This window comes from Sesamum indicum, linkage group LG15 (genome assembly GCF_000512975.1).
Source record: "Sesamum indicum cultivar Zhongzhi No. 13 linkage group LG15, S_indicum_v1.0, whole genome shotgun sequence".
Lineage (NCBI taxonomy): Eukaryota > Viridiplantae > Streptophyta > Magnoliopsida > Lamiales > Pedaliaceae > Sesamum > Sesamum indicum.
The window spans coordinates 294,948-309,864 of NC_026159.1; the positions used below are offsets into that span (position 1 = coordinate 294,948).

Here is a 14,917-nt window from a genome sequence, read left to right on the forward strand (position 1 = left end):
GGTTGATACAGCAAATTGTGATACACCAAATGCTGTGAGACTTGTACTCTATGTTTGGACCTCAGATTTCAGTTAATATGAAAACGAAAAGGGAGAAAACTTATCAAACAATATGAAGCTCTTAAATGTGGATTAATTCTGTTGCACCTACTTTCCATATTGTACGGTGCAGATTTCGACTCAAGCAAATTTGTTTAATGTGTGGTTTCCAATGGTTAGTCTATAAACTATACTTCTCCAACATTCGTCTTAATGTAGTCGACTTGTCTCTTAGCGTACGCAACTAGTAGTGTAGCTACTGTCGTATGCAAACTAACAATAAAAGCCATCGGATGGCGCCATAAAAATATAAAAGAGTCTGTGCATTTCCTAAACTTGGGTCACTTAGTCCTGGGACTGGGGACAGTTTGGTAACTTTGGGTTGTCATCAACTTGTATCATGCACAAGAATGTCGAAAGGATGTCACAACAGTGTTCACATAACTTCAACTGCTTGAGCTCTTGAAATATTGCAAGGCCACAATTAAATTCCAGCTTCACCACTGCACCCTCTTTTAATTCTCTCTAACTCCCACTGTTCAATTCCTCTCATAACTCTATAATATGAAACAATATATCATCATCGCCCACATTATTAGCCTACTATTAGTTTCAAATCCCACCCTAATTGTGTTGAAGAAGTATGTTGATGTAGGCAAACACCCCACATTGGTTGCAAATGAGAAGTTTGAGTGGCTTATAAGTCTTAATCTTCTCTCCCTAGTAAGACACTTTCTCAAAACAAGCTCTTAAATTAAAGCAGACAATATCTCGTTAATGCATTGATCCATCTAATTTCTACCATGGACCAACCAATCTTCACCAATGGAAAAGGAATCAGAGGTTAGTATAAATTAGTCCATTATTTTCATTGTTTTTCTTTAAATACTTTTCCTTATAGGCGACTTGATTTATTTATAATTCTTATCCTTGTATCAATGCTCGAGAAAAAATTATATCCTATGCTAATTATTTATGTGGAGTAATAATTCAATCATAGTGCGAGTTTGTAAACATGAGTGATGCATTGCTGGTAGTGGTAGCGCATAGTGATGCATGCAGTTTGGTACACAGATGCATGCATGCATCATCCATCAAGAAAGTTGAATAATATTTTTCTTTGGCTTAAAAGTTTTTAGAGGGGAAATTGAAAAATGCAGAGTAGAAGAAAAAAGAGTTGAGAGATGGGGAAAAAGCAATTGAGATTGTAACAAGATAAAGTAGAGCATTGGAGCCAAGTTCTAGAGATAGGGCCTTATCTTTTTATCCTTCATCCTCTCTCTCACCGCATATATATATATATATGTATATATATATTTCTTCTTCTTATTATCAATTAATATTTATAATTTTCTACACCTCATCCTACTGTAAAATGAATTATTTTTCTTCTGCATGCCATCAAAGTCACATATATCTCTTGATACGTGTCGCTCCCGCGTTGGCTTTCCATTCTAATTCAGAGAATATATATATATATATATATGCATTTTTGGCCGGAAATATATATTTTTTCCCTCCATTTCTCTTTTCAAATTATATTTATTTGTTAATTTATATCAATAAAATCATATATTCTTTGAAGTAAAGTAAAAACATTTAGAAATATTTAACATTCGGGAATTAAATTCTATTGAGAGGAAAGAGAACACTAAACTCTGGGCTTTATAATTATAGCTAAAATAATTATCATCTGATTGATCTTTCACCCATCAGAACGTCTTTAAATCCCAAAGAACAGAAAACTAAAAGGAAATAACATTACGAGTGATACTGCAAAATAATTAGCCCTGCATGACCATCACTCCCATATATATACAAGTTTTTTTCAAAAACTTTTAGAATGGAATAGTTGCAAAATTCACGTTAATCATTTATATATAAATAAAATATCAATTTAAAAATAGATGATTGGAATTATGCAAAATGAAGGTGGAGGTGTACATGTTATGTATGAACATATATATTATGAGGACACTGAAATTAATTAATAATTAAAAAATTCTGGATTAGGGTGATATTTTTGCAGGGAAAGATGAGAGGCCGAAGATTGAATTAGCAACATCGAAACCTGATCTCCAAGTGTAGAGCTGTGCTTCACTCACCTCTCGCTTTCATTATCCAATACATTTACATGCATGCATATGCATGTTCAGATGTAGTGCCCAGAATAACACTTTAAATTTCTCGATATAAAGTGAGTGAAATGTATGTCTCATTGCGCAATGTCGACCATTAACAGCTGCCTCGTCTCTCAACTCATCACCCCCACCTCCGCCCACTCTAGAGTTGCACTCCGCCCCGTCGCCTCCGCCAGGCTCAACAACTCCACCCCGACTCCGCCCTCTCTCATCCGCAACGAGCCCGTGTTCGCTGCTCCTGCCCCCATCATCCACCCCCTTTTGGTATTCTCTCTCACTTAATCAATAGCACATTCACCTTATAACACTTCCTCTTTGTGTCTTTGTATTGGGCGTAACACATGCTACATTACATGTAGGACAATTAGTCGAGTGTCTGCAATTTGATTTGAATAAGAATTTTTCATACATATTTTATTGGCTTTACATGTGGCAACATATTGTAATAAAATGTTGTTGCACATGTTTCTTGCAAGTTGGGGCTCTTTCTAAGTTAATGCACAGGGTTATGCCACTTGCACCTTTGTTAGGTGACATTTTCACATGATAAATTGCTCAATTACAAGACTTTTATGACATGCACAATGATAAATGTATACGTGGCGTTTGTTTGAATCACCTTATGTGGTATATAACAACCTTAATTTGAAGTTACACACAAATATAAATATATATATATATATATATATTATATGTTCTCATGCATATTTTGTATACTAACAAATATTATTAGCAAATTGTTACTTATAAGCTTTTGAGTAGGTTATTCTTTTTATTTCTACCATAAATTTATTTTTCTTGATTAGTATTCATAACGCTCTCATGCATTGAAAAATTGCAGAGAGAGGACATGGGAAAGGACTCGTACGAGGAAGCCATTGCTGCCCTCCAGAAGCTTCTGAGGTTTGTTGAAAATACACGTGGGTGTCTAAAATATTTATATATCTCTATTGCAGTTTGAATGACTTATACACATAAATTGACGGTGTGCATGCAGTGAGAAAGGAGAACTGGGGCCTGTGGCTGCAGCAAAAATTGGTGAAATCACAGCTGAGTTGCAAACAGCTGATGGCAGCGCCACACTCAATTCAGAGTCTGTTGAGAAGTTGAAGAACGGATTCATCCACTTCAAAAGAGAGAAATATGAGTAAGTCTACATAAGAAAAGAAGAACAAGAATAAACATATTGAAGTTCTAACATATATAATTAATTGTCTGCACAATTCAGGAAACAGCCAGGTTTGTACACTGAGCTTGCAAGAGGCCAGAGCCCCACGGTACATAATTTTGGTTCCTAATTATTGATTAGTTTGTTACGTTTGTATTTGGCTTGTTTACGTTACTTGACATTGATACGAGCGATTGTATGTGCACAGTATATGGTGTTTGCTTGCTCTGACTCGCGTGTGTGCCCGTCACATGTGCTTAATTTACACCCAGGGGAGGCATTCATGGTCCGAAACATTGCTAACATGGTTCCTGCATACGACAAGGTCAATTAACTGTTAATCCTTTCAAGGTCAATCATTTCTAGTCTTCAGCTTTGTGATAAAGTGTAATGCCAAATACATATTACTTTTGCTGCAACAGACCAAGTACTCTGGAGTTGGAGCTGCCATTGAGTATGCTGTTCTGCACCTCAAGGTGAATTTAGACAAGATTTCTTGTTTTGGTGCTTGGTGAAATTCTGAGGTTTGTAAATCTTGAAAATGGGAAAGGGTAATTGAGTGAATATATTTTTACAGGTGAAGGAAATTGTGGTGATTGGGCACAGTGCCTGTGGAGGAATCAAGGGGCTCATGTCCTTCCCATTTGAGGGACCCTCCTCTACGTAAGCATTCTGCTATGCAGAAATAACTCAAAAAAATTTTACCAAAATCATTTACGAAACAAGTGTGATATATTTGAAATGTGATTGGTACTTTTCTTAAATTATACATAAATTATATGGTAAGTACACTTACCATATAATTGGTTAATTTTCTGAATAACTTAAACCTTTTACCACAATAATACTTGGAATCCTGAGATTTTGAGTTAGTAATTATGGCATGTTGTGTATGCATGGGCTTCAGTGACTTTATTGAGGACTGGGTGAAAATCTGTTTACCTGCCAAGGCCAAAGTGTTGGCTGATCATGCAGACAAACCTTTTGGCGACCAATGCGCACAATGTGAAAAGGTTAAGAATCTTGATATCAAGTTTTATCATAACTGTCGTGATTCTTACTATAATAATAATTACTGTTTGAAATCTGCAACAGGAGGCAGTGAACGTTTCACTTGGAAACCTGCTGTCGTATCCGTTTGTGAGAGAAGGGCTGGTGAACAAGACCCTTGCATTGAAGGGAGGTTACTATGATTTTGTGAAGGGAAGTTTCGAGCTGTGGGGGCTCGAATTCGGGCTTTCGCCATCACTCTCTGTATGAACCTGAAACTTGTATTACAGTGATGACCCTTTCTCTGTTCCCTTATTTTAACCCTTTCTGATCCGAGAAACTGTGATGTATTTTTCCCTTATATGAGAAAAATGATTATATTATTATTATTAATAAATGTGAGGACGAGGACTCCTTTTGTTGTACAATAACAAGAAACCTTTTTGTTTATCAAAAAAGAGTTTCAGATTTCGAGTTAATTATTCATTGTGGGCATTTTTTGTGTATTTTGGTTGGCTGATAGGTAAAAGATGTGGCCACAATACTGCACTGGAAGCTCATGTAGGGACATGGTTAAGAGGACATTTCCGCAGAGATATGGGATTCTCTGTATTCATAATTATCTCACAAACAATAAAACCTACTTGTTTTCTGTAGAAAAGCTTCCACCAACTGCAAGAACTAGATTTTAAGTCTTTGACAATCGACTACTCATCTCTCGTTTCTCTTTCACTATGAATGTGAATACATACCACTGGATACAGACAGTGAATTTCAACCACTGACACACTGATAAACAATTATGGTTTTCTACTATTGCTCAGAAAAAGTAATGGCTTAAAATGATTTGGCTTCCAACTAGATTGTATCAAACATATTAAATAATTAAATAAATGATCATCTGATCTCCATCTTTTGTCTCATTAACATGAAGAGAAGTGACATGAAAAATGCTTTACTTGCATTTCCTGCTACATTTTATATTGAGGCTCAGCAAGTGTTTGTCATACAGCATTTCCATTCGTGGACTATTTATAATGTTAAATGCTCAGTGGATAACACAGAAAAATAGTAATTTACTTGATGTAATATAAGACTTACAGCAATCAAGAGTTGGTACATCAGGTCTCATCAGGCTTTGGTTCGAGGGTTACTGGTATTTTTTCCAGGTGATCACCACGAAGCACCTCGATAATTACCTATGCAGCAAAACAATTATATACTCAATTTTTTATCTTTTTCCACCATAATTCAACTGTTCTTAACTAGTTCACATGCCAAAAACGTTGGTTAAACCAGATCTTTTAGCATAAAAAGGCAATCTTGCGGTGATTTCCTCAGCTTCTCTTTAATAAGATTTTTGTTCAACAATATGAAGTCTAATCATTTATCTACAAGCAGTGGCAAACAATAACAGGCAGCAAGGATCATATCTGTCCTCTCTGGGGAGAGAGAAATATTTAGGAAAGTTAAGTAGCATTTGAAGTTGGTACTTACCTTGTCACCTACTTTGCATTGGTCGAGGATTCTGTACAAATCACTGCCGTTGGAGACCTTCTTTCCATTAATAGATGTAATTATGTCACCCAAAATAAGTCTGCCAAAGGTATCACGCTTGGAAGGTTGAAGACCCTGAAGGAACAAGATTAATGAGTTACTATCAGCAGAACACGGTCATATGAACATGGACATTCAACCTCTAATGCTTGAAGCAAAATGAAATTTCATTTGATTTGAAGCAAACGCCCATTGAACCATTTGAAGGTGAACGAGTTCACAACAAACATACTGCTTTGCCTGCTGGCCCATTTGGAGGAGCATCCAAGACAAGAACCCCACTAACTCCAAGTTTCTCCACCATTTGATCAGGCGCAAACTTAATTCCCAAAATCGGTCTAGTTACTTTGCCAAACTTGACCAATTGATCAACAATGCCACTCACAGTGTCAACTGGAATTGAGAATCCAACACCAGATGATGCACCGGACGGAGAATATATGGCTGTATTTATGCCAATAAGGTTCCCTGAACTATCAAGAAGAGGCCCTCCACTATTGCCAGGATTAATTGCAGCATCAGTCTGGATGACATCCTGGATTGGACGACCAGTTGTCCCTGAGATCTCTCTACGAAGTCCACTGCAGCAAACTTGAATCTATGAAGTATAACATCACGGCACATGAATTCATATGCAATACTTGTTTGGTGTACTAATTCAGTGTTCTTTATGCTTGATGAACCAATAATAGGGGGCATGTAGAAAGAAAGTTTCTGTTCTACAGTTGGAAAACCACTGATTCATGTGATTAAGCAACTCAATCATGTGCCCCTACAATTTATAAACATTATAAATGAGAAAAGAAAAGGGAGGTGATCGAGGGCCTTCTCTGCAAAATGTATGGATCAACTCTTTTGTGGTATTATAATGCCAAAAGAGCATGTAATATCAATGTCAAAGGAGCGAATACAGCTTGAACAATTAGGTTACTTTCCACAAATTTTTACTTTCCAAACCAAGAAAATCGTCCAGCAGAATATACCAATTATACATCTCGCGAATTAAAACCAAGAAATAGTATAAATAATATTAGTTTCTGAAAGATTTAAGTATAATTCATAAATACAATACCTGATGACACCGGTTGTAAGTGTGTGGTCAAGCCCAAACTGTGAGAAAAAAATTGAATCAAAGACAATGTTAATCAAATGCTGATGATGCTATCCACAGTACATATAAAACTTGTGCCTTTGATCACAGTATAACTATGTTCAGATCCCATTCCTGGGGTATGTTGACTAAATGTAAAACACATGCATAAAAAGCTTGAAAATGGATGGAAAGTTTCCCTGCGCTTACAGGGTTTCCTATTGCATATACTTTCTGACCAACAAGCAAGTCCGCCGATACACCAATTGGTATTGGTCTCAACTTGTCTTTTGGCGCGTCAATTTTGAGAACGGCAACATCTTTATCCGCATCAAAACCAACAACTTTTGCATCATATGTGCTCTCGTCTGCTAGAGTAACCCTACACAAACATTAGACGATCAACCAATGAATAACAAATATCCTATAAGCAAATTATATTATAACTATTTTGCTCATATGAATATCAGAGCAGCTTATACGATAGAATGGATAGCAGCGGCAAACATGTTCAAGGGGCGCACAAACTCTACTATCTGTGTCTATTAATAAATACTTGTGCAGCAAAAGATATAATATACAGGGCCAATCAGGATTTCAGTTGTCCTAAATTGGTAGATGGAGAAAACCTTCCCGAAACTCTTGGACTATTCGCAGGACAAACTGTAAGTAACAAGTGCATCAAAACAACAAAAAACAAGATTCAGTACTTGACATCAGATGCACCCCGAATCACATGATAATTCGTGACAATGTGGCCCTGCGTATCCCATACAAATCCTGATCCTGACCCCTGAGGCACCTCCAGCAAATCCAACGTAAGCGCGTCCTGCCTAAACATACATTATCAACCCCAAAGTCAAAACTCAAACTACACAACACATTTCCTATTATTTTTTGTTTAAAAATAAAAGAATAATAAACAGCATGCTAAAATTCAAGTCACAAATTCTTACCTGGACGCGATGTTAGTAACGTATACAACAGAAGGAGTGTTCTCTTGGAAAAGACGAACTGTAGCCAGCTCATCTGGCTGTAATTTCTTCGGCGTCGCAACTACAAAAGCAGACGCCGAATCAACATCACCAGCGAACAACGAAACTGATAACGCGACCGAAGCGCAGAGCACGAACGCTGAATCCACGAGCTGTTTGAAGCTATTATGCGAAGAATCTTCATCCGAGAGCTCCGAAGTGACAGTAAGTCTCTTGCCAAGAGCGGAAGCGACGATCTTACAGACTAAGTTACGGCGATGTTCCGGCGACAGAGATTTTGCGGGCCAACATTTGGAGACTGGATTTGAAGACGAAGAAGAGAGTGAGAGTTTTGGAGGGGAAAAGAAGAACGTAGAAGCTAAAGCAGCCATTTTCACAGTGTTAGCTACGCAGAAAGAGCCAAAATTCTCTAATTGGTCACTGGAATTTTCTAATACGAAAATAAAAAGTATTCAGAATTATTTCTCTTTTTCATATGTGGCACGTTTTAGATGAGGGGAATGAGTTCTCCGTGAAGGTAAATTAATTTAATTGGGCCTAACCCATTTAAACGGCCCACATGCAGAGTCCTATAAAGTTTTGGGCCATTAGCGCCATATGTGGACTCGAACACGCTTACTGAAGAAGGCTCCATTTTAGATGATTATATAGCGCTTTCCTATTACAAGTACTATGCCATTGGCCCATCGACTTCTGGTAACGCATGTTTTTCCAGGATTGCCGATTGCTTATGCTGAGCGTAAAAGTTAAAAGAAATAAAGATGGAAAGTGGTGAAAACGTGTTCTCGATATTGAAACGCTATGTGAAAAAAACATAAACCTCAAATTGTATAATATTCATGTGTAAAGAGAAGTTACTACAGACTACAAAATTTTATTCAAGGGTCTCAATTCCTTGGGCACGCCATCAAAATTTCCAGAATTAACATCTGATTGGAGCACTGGTCTTTTCCCACTTTTCCAGTGGATGCCCTCAGCTAGATGCTCTTTATTTGGCGTCAGCATGACAAAATTGGGATCTGCCCTTTGATAACTGCTCACAGTAAAACAATGTTGGGATATCAGATAGATGAAGCAGATGGATGAAGCATTTTTGTGATTCAAATATCAAGCTCTAATTGAACTTTCTAAAGCATGCAAACGATGACGACAAGCGAATGGATCTTACCTTGCTTCCCGAATGTTGTCAACACGAATACCAAATCCAAAGGCTGTTTCTGCCATGGTGCGATCTCTAGTAGCTGTAATCCAACAATTTGTTAATGCTCAAACATGTAATACGTAGCCACACATGTGTACAAATTAAACTGGACTGAATTGTACGGATACATCTCTAGAAAAGAACAGCTTTATACCCATTCAGGAAATTACGCTAATATACCTGACATGCTTAATGTGAAAGCAGGTTTCCACCATGATTTGAAAGCCAATGCTATTGACGAGCTGAGAGGCCCCACCTTTCCCTGAGGAAATGAAGAGACATATGTCTTGAACCAAATTTGTCAGTAAATTAGCACATATTGACACAAATGTTTAGCTTGAATTACCTTGAGTAAGAAATTCTTATTCGCTTGCCAAGATGCAGCAATTTGAAAAGTGGAATCCTGAATATTGTTTGACGACTTGTCATCATCAACGCTTCAGAAAAAATTGAAAACGTTCATTATTTGTTTCAGTGCCACATATTCACTTGAACTCAAAACAAACTTTAAGACAAGATGGGTCCTATTAAATTGTGTAGCTAATGGTAGAAGTACCTCGTCTGCAACTCAAAACCGAAGTCAATGTAATTAGTGATTCCAACTATTTCATCTTCCTCAAGTGGATTTTTCACCTATGTCATGGCAGAAATTAGCTTTTGTCAGTCATATCCCCAACACGGGGCCCAAAAAGATTGCAGCAAGAAAATAGGCTAATGTAAAATAGATAAACAAATAAGTTTTTTGCAGAAATTTTACAACAGTGTTTAAGCATTTTTCACACAGTAACCCTCTGAAAAAAAGAATTCTAAAGCCAGAGAAGTAAACTTTTGTCTAAAATGTCCATGGTATGTGTGATAAACATAAAAACATTAGAAGAATCAATGAAGTTCATTTATTGCAATGCATATGAATTCTTCATCTAGAATTGAAGACCCGTTTATGAACTGATGGCCCAAATACAATCTTTTGCCTTCTATAGTACGAGATTAAGAAAAGACACATTTTTACAAAATCTGGAATTGATAATCAATTCAGAACCTGTTCTATAAGAAAAGACGCATTTTTACAAAATCTGGAATTGATAATCAATTCAGAACCTGTTCTATAAACAGCAATGCTTGCGGCAACTTGAAGAGTATATTCATAAAGGCAGTGATACTTCAACAACTCAGGAACCGCTTGTAACACAGTTTAAATGGTGCGCGTTATTTAAATCAAGCTACTTATTTTATCTAACTATTTTTTAGTTGCATGCCTATATACCTGTACAGTAGGTGAATATGTGAATTCAAACACATTTAAAAGCATATGACTGCACAAGCACACACAAACAGATAGCAGAGAGAGAGGAGGGAGAGACCCGTCTTTGGACCACCACATGTTGATAGAAAGAAGCAATGAACTGCAGATGCACAAATAAAAAGTTGTAAGTTGTACATATAATACAAAATAAACAAGAGAAGCATTCAGTATGCCCTTTACAATGTTAAGCAAGAGTGCCACAACTACCCACTATTCCCCCCATACTTTCAGACTTCCGGGGGGGGGGGGGGGGGGGAGATCACAAAAGGAAAGCTAACTAGAAATCAAATAAATCGACATGTGATGTGAAACTGAAAACCATAAAAAGCATGATACGGCCAGATGGACAAGGCCTGGTTAGAATTGACTAATTCAAGATTTACCACATAAAGATTTCACTTTAGATTTATTGTGCTCAGATTTCTGTTGTAGTCCTCGCCTTGAGAATTCATCTTGATGTACCATGTCGCTGTAACTTACAAGTTGCAAGAGAGACAGAAAAGAAAAGGGGAAACAACCTTACTTCCTCAAATAGAGAACCATTAGTTTTTATTCCTTTTAAGGTTTTACAAAGAGTGAGCACATTCAAATGTAAAGTCTCGCGGAATAGGTTTATTGGATTGAAAATACATGAACTTTTCTGTAAGAACATTTATGTTAGCGGATTTTTAGTAATTCTACCTGAAGATTGCTTAAGAAATTGAGTTAGGAGAAAAACTTTGACTGCAAAATGGAAATTGCTAGATTAATGCGCTGAAACTTCAAAATATATAAACCTGTGAATTTTTAGCAAGTTCAAGTCCAAAATTGAATGATGGGCTCAATGGACTGCCTGATCCTAACCCATAACCGATCGCACAGCTCCAATTGGCTAAGTTTTTGTATCCTGCTCTGTCTTTGCTTCCAACTAAACATCACAAAGAATAAACATGATAAGATATCATGTATAAATTGAAAGAAAAAACCAAAAAATTTAGACAATTGTGTTTAACTTTCATAATTTTCCATAAGTTGTCATTACTTTGTTTTCAAGTAATTCAACTTGGAAGATATGTATTACAACCAAAACTGCATCAGTCCAAACAGAATGCTAATGGAGGACACACACAAATGTCATGAAACCGAAAGTACTTTAGAAACTAGCAGTATCTAAGAAAACAAAGTTTAGCATTCTCTCTAAACAAATTACGTGAAGTTCTTCTGACATCACAAACAGGGTAGTTTAACACCTTATTGTAAGAAAATTTTGATAAACTAAAACAAAAAAAATATAGGTGCCAAACAGGATAATTTGAGGGACACTAAATAACCTTTTAAGTAATTCACGAGTGCAATACAGTGTCAGCAAAATCAAATGTGCCCTTTGAGGTTACAGATGGAGCATAGCAGGGTGGTGTAATTTGTAATAAATGGCTTGAAGAAAGTTCTGGTGAAAGAGAGCAAACAAATGTAGGAGCCAAAAACAATTACATTTTGGTTCGTATTGCACTCCAGCAGTTAACCTTCCCATCTTGCTCACTAACCATGCATTTCTTGGGAATTCATCTCCAGCTGTGAGGAAAGAATAAAGTCAAGACAAGAACTACCTCTGTTTGCATGTTAAAATGAGATATCAGCTTAAGTGAGATACCAGGGAAAGGAATAACTGTAGCTCCAACCGACAGATTTGAAGAACCATATCTTAAACCCATGACGCCATAATCCTCAGAAGATACTCTGAATGCTCAAAGATGTCATAAACATAGGACAAGTGGACATATACCAACTTGCTAATGGGTGCATCATTATCTGTATTAAAAAATTGCAAGTAACCTTTGCTTCAAAAGCACAGGGAATATGCCAAATGCTCCAAACCCAAACTTGGGGTAGTACGCACAGGATCTCATCAGTAATATCCTAGACAGGCCACTCACGGAAAACATTTAGTTGTTTGTTACCACAAGAGCAGATAAACAAAGGTTCATAAAAGATAGGCTCTTACGGCTCAGTGTTTGAAACAAATAGATCAACAAATGTGTGAGGGTCATCAACGTCACTACAAAAGAACAATGGATTTTTATATGAATACCATCAAGAAAGAACTGAAATGGCACCAAAATCCAATGTATCTAAACGGATAAAAACCTTTGCCAGCGGAACTGTGCATTTCCTACAATTTTCTCCTCTGGGTTGTGGTTGATTGGACCAGAAACCTGGACATGCTAAGGAACACTGAAATCTTGTCACCTTTACTTCAGGTAGTTATGTCTTCCACCCTTCCGAGGACTTCAAAAACTAAATGAGATAGCTCACTTCAGATTATAATAAATAAGACCTGCAGCTATTTCTGAAGCTTTAGTTATAGACTGTTGTAGGTAATGAGATTCAAAACAACTGTTTATCTAGATTGCAGCTATGGTTTCACCTGGTGTTTCATACTCAAACATATCATACGGAGTCATTTCAAAGTCATAATTATTTATGAGCATATCAAGGGAAATCACAGAATCAAATAAAAACAGAACAATGTAAGGGATACAGTGGCAATCAAATCAACATGTGGATCATCAATCGGCTTAAGCATAATTCTTGTGCTGAAATGCTTTGCTTCTTCAAAGTAGTCCTCGAAGAGGCACCTCAAAGCCAGCTTGCCAAACAACAATCCGTACGATGATTCCAGCATTCTACATTGCCATCAACAACTGTTAAGTCTTAACCAACAGTCCAATGAAAAAAAAAAAAAAAAACAAGGGAAATGTTATGCTGGTACATGCGAAAAATAGCTTGAACCTAGTACGGGCGGCGAGAGGAGGGAAATCGAAGAGCGGCGGAACCAGCACCATGGGCGGTGGCGGCGGCTCTCCGAAGGACCACCAGTTCCCCATTTCACGCTTACTACGATTTTTCTGTAGAATTAAGCTCAAGAGAAAAAACTATGAGTGATGACTAAGGCAAGTGTGGAGAGAAATGGCGGGGATTTGTTAGTCCCGGAGCGGAAATTCCTCAACCCTCGTAATGACCGTTTCTACTTTCTAGTGAAGCGAAGGTACGACCAGATGACGTGGCGCCGGAAGAAAGCGGATCCGCATCACGTGTCGTGTGTGGACCCGGCACGAATAATCCGACCCTTTCTGCATTCTCTCCTGTTCCTTCAATGCAATCGCTCCAGTTCCTCTATGTTTGGGCTGAGATAGTGGGTTGTGAATTGGGCCGATTCATAAGAAAATATGAAGTTGGCTTTGAGTTATGGACTGACCCACTTTCAATATGGGTTCGATGAAACTCAAGATCATATGGAATTCTCTAATCTCAACCATTAAATCTAATATAAATTCCCGTAAAGAACAATCCAATGATTCAGATACAAAATTTTTTTATAGGAGGTCTATATTCGAACTTTGAGTGGATGCATGTGTTGGGTGTCTGAATGTTAAAAAAATTAAAAAAAATAATTAGTTGTACCATTTTAAAGCTTCAATAGAAAATTTTCTAGGTGTTTTCACTCCAAAAGCTAGCCTAGGGGGATTGCTTTTTCTATTTCTCTCCTTGCCACGGATTGACTTTCATTCAAGATAAACCTTCGTCCTATGGAGCTTGGAAATCTCGTTTTGTTTTTGTACTAAAAGTAGGGTGGGGGGTACGTGTGACGTGGGCTTCTTTCTTTGAGTGATCTTCCTTCTGTTAATCTGGACCTTGTACAAGAGAGGGTTATAAGGCAGCAAGAGTTTTGGAAAATGGGTTCAAGGCTAAAGATCTTTTGGATGTAGAACTTCTATCTTTAGCTGGTTTACATCCTGTGATTCATGCTTTGATTGACCCTAATGGTCGTTTCACTAGATTCCATAAGTACTTTATTTTGTAGCTTCGTATTTCTCTTTTATTATGATTTTTCTCCTTCTTACATAGATCATGATGAATTATTGTTTCGAAATTTATTCAGAGGATATTCCTCACATTCCTTCAAGTTCCTCGAGTACGAGGTCCCCATCTGTCACTCCTGGTGCTCCCCCTTCACTTCACGAGCTCCCAGCATCATGAGACCCCGATGATTAAAGTTGAAACTTTTCCTGCACCTGAAGCTGGGACACGGCATTTGACCCCCTGACGTTGTTGCCCTCTCCAACTCCTTCTTCATCAGTTGGCGTCTCCCGTTGAACCTATCCAACCTTCTCAAAAGCGGGCTCGTGTTGAACTCCCAACCTCTCAAATTATATTTGCTTCCAATATATATATATATATATATATATATTATATTCTTTGTTGAAGGCAGAAAAAAGAATAATAAACCGAATATTCCTTGGCTTATGTGGTGGGCAAGAAAAGAACAAATCAGTGCAATGTTTTTTTTATCTTTTATTTATTTTTGTGAATTAATAAAATAATAATAATCACATGCTTGGTGCGTAAAAGAAGCAACCACAAAGATGAAATAGTGGGATGAGGACCTCAATTCA

The 14,917-nt window shown here is 37.3% G+C and overlaps 3 protein-coding genes across 4 annotated transcripts; 1 reads left to right on the forward strand and 2 right to left on the reverse strand.

Moving 5' to 3' along the window:
* Window positions 2,212–4,999, forward strand: LOC105177130 (carbonic anhydrase, chloroplastic-like). The gene is made up of 10 exons (XM_011100171.2): window positions 2,212–2,444; window positions 3,022–3,083; window positions 3,178–3,327; window positions 3,409–3,457; window positions 3,557–3,673; window positions 3,771–3,824; window positions 3,926–4,011; window positions 4,256–4,361; window positions 4,444–4,602; window positions 4,862–4,999. The coding sequence occupies exons 1-10, from the start codon at window positions 2,250–2,252 to the stop codon at window positions 4,901–4,903; spliced, it is 1,020 nt and encodes a 339-aa protein (XP_011098473.1). The 5' UTR covers window positions 2,212–2,249; the 3' UTR covers window positions 4,904–4,999.
* Window positions 5,202–8,421, reverse strand: LOC105177132 (protease Do-like 1, chloroplastic). The gene is made up of 7 exons (XM_011100173.2): window positions 7,942–8,421; window positions 7,696–7,818; window positions 7,196–7,367; window positions 6,968–7,005; window positions 6,128–6,476; window positions 5,836–5,970; window positions 5,202–5,537 (listed from the first exon to the last, which is right to left on the reverse strand). Exons 1-7 carry the CDS (start codon window positions 8,349–8,351, stop codon window positions 5,460–5,462), a joined length of 1,305 nt encoding a protein of 434 aa, XP_011098475.1. The 5' UTR covers window positions 8,352–8,421; the 3' UTR covers window positions 5,202–5,459.
* LOC105177133 lies at window positions 8,750–13,492 on the reverse strand. 2 transcript variants are annotated; one of them, XM_011100174.2, is made up of 14 exons: window positions 13,254–13,492; window positions 13,003–13,147; window positions 12,609–12,676; window positions 12,466–12,519; window positions 12,297–12,380; window positions 12,115–12,200; window positions 11,955–12,035; window positions 11,261–11,391; window positions 10,543–10,584; window positions 9,738–9,814; window positions 9,528–9,618; window positions 9,362–9,443; window positions 9,149–9,221; window positions 8,750–9,013 (listed from the first exon to the last, which is right to left on the reverse strand). In XM_011100174.2, the coding sequence occupies exons 1-14, from the start codon at window positions 13,346–13,348 to the stop codon at window positions 8,845–8,847; spliced, it is 1,278 nt and encodes a 425-aa protein (XP_011098476.1). In that variant the 5' UTR covers window positions 13,349–13,492; the 3' UTR covers window positions 8,750–8,844. The 2 variants fall into 2 exon arrangements, with proteins under 2 accessions (XP_011098476.1, XP_020554743.1); XM_020699084.1 differs by having other exon boundaries at window positions 13,234–13,370.

Excerpts from the sequence above, each read along its gene's own strand:
- LOC105177130 (XM_011100171.2), top strand. The coding sequence starts at position 2,250 with ATGTCTCATTGCGCAATGTCGACCATTAACAGCTGCCTCGTCTCTCAA. Across the intron at positions 3,825-3,925 it reads ATGCTGTTCTGCACCTCAAG|GTGAAGGAAATTGTGGTGAT; the intron begins GTGAATTTAGAC and ends ATATTTTTACAG. Across the intron at positions 4,012-4,255 it reads TTTGAGGGACCCTCCTCTAC|TGACTTTATTGAGGACTGGG; the intron begins GTAAGCATTCTG and ends CATGGGCTTCAG.
- LOC105177133 (XM_011100174.2), bottom strand. The coding sequence starts at position 13,348 with ATGGGGAACTGGTGGTCCTTCGGAGAGCCGCCGCCACCGCCCATGGTG. Across the intron at positions 9,222-9,361 it reads TTTCACATTAAGCATGTCAG|CTACTAGAGATCGCACCATG; the intron begins GTATATTAGCGT and ends GTTGGATTACAG. Across the intron at positions 9,014-9,148 it reads GACAACATTCGGGAAGCAAG|TTATCAAAGGGCAGATCCCA; the intron begins GTAAGATCCATT and ends TACTGTGAGCAG.
- LOC105177132 (XM_011100173.2), bottom strand. The coding sequence starts at position 8,351 with ATGGCTGCTTTAGCTTCTACGTTCTTCTTTTCCCCTCCAAAACTCTCA. Across the intron at positions 7,368-7,695 it reads CGGGGTGCATCTGATGTCAA|GGTTACTCTAGCAGACGAGA; the intron begins GTACTGAATCTT and ends ATGTTTGTGTAG. Across the intron at positions 6,477-6,967 it reads CTTACAACCGGTGTCATCAG|TGGACTTCGTAGAGAGATCT; the intron begins GTATTGTATTTA and ends AGTTTGCTGCAG.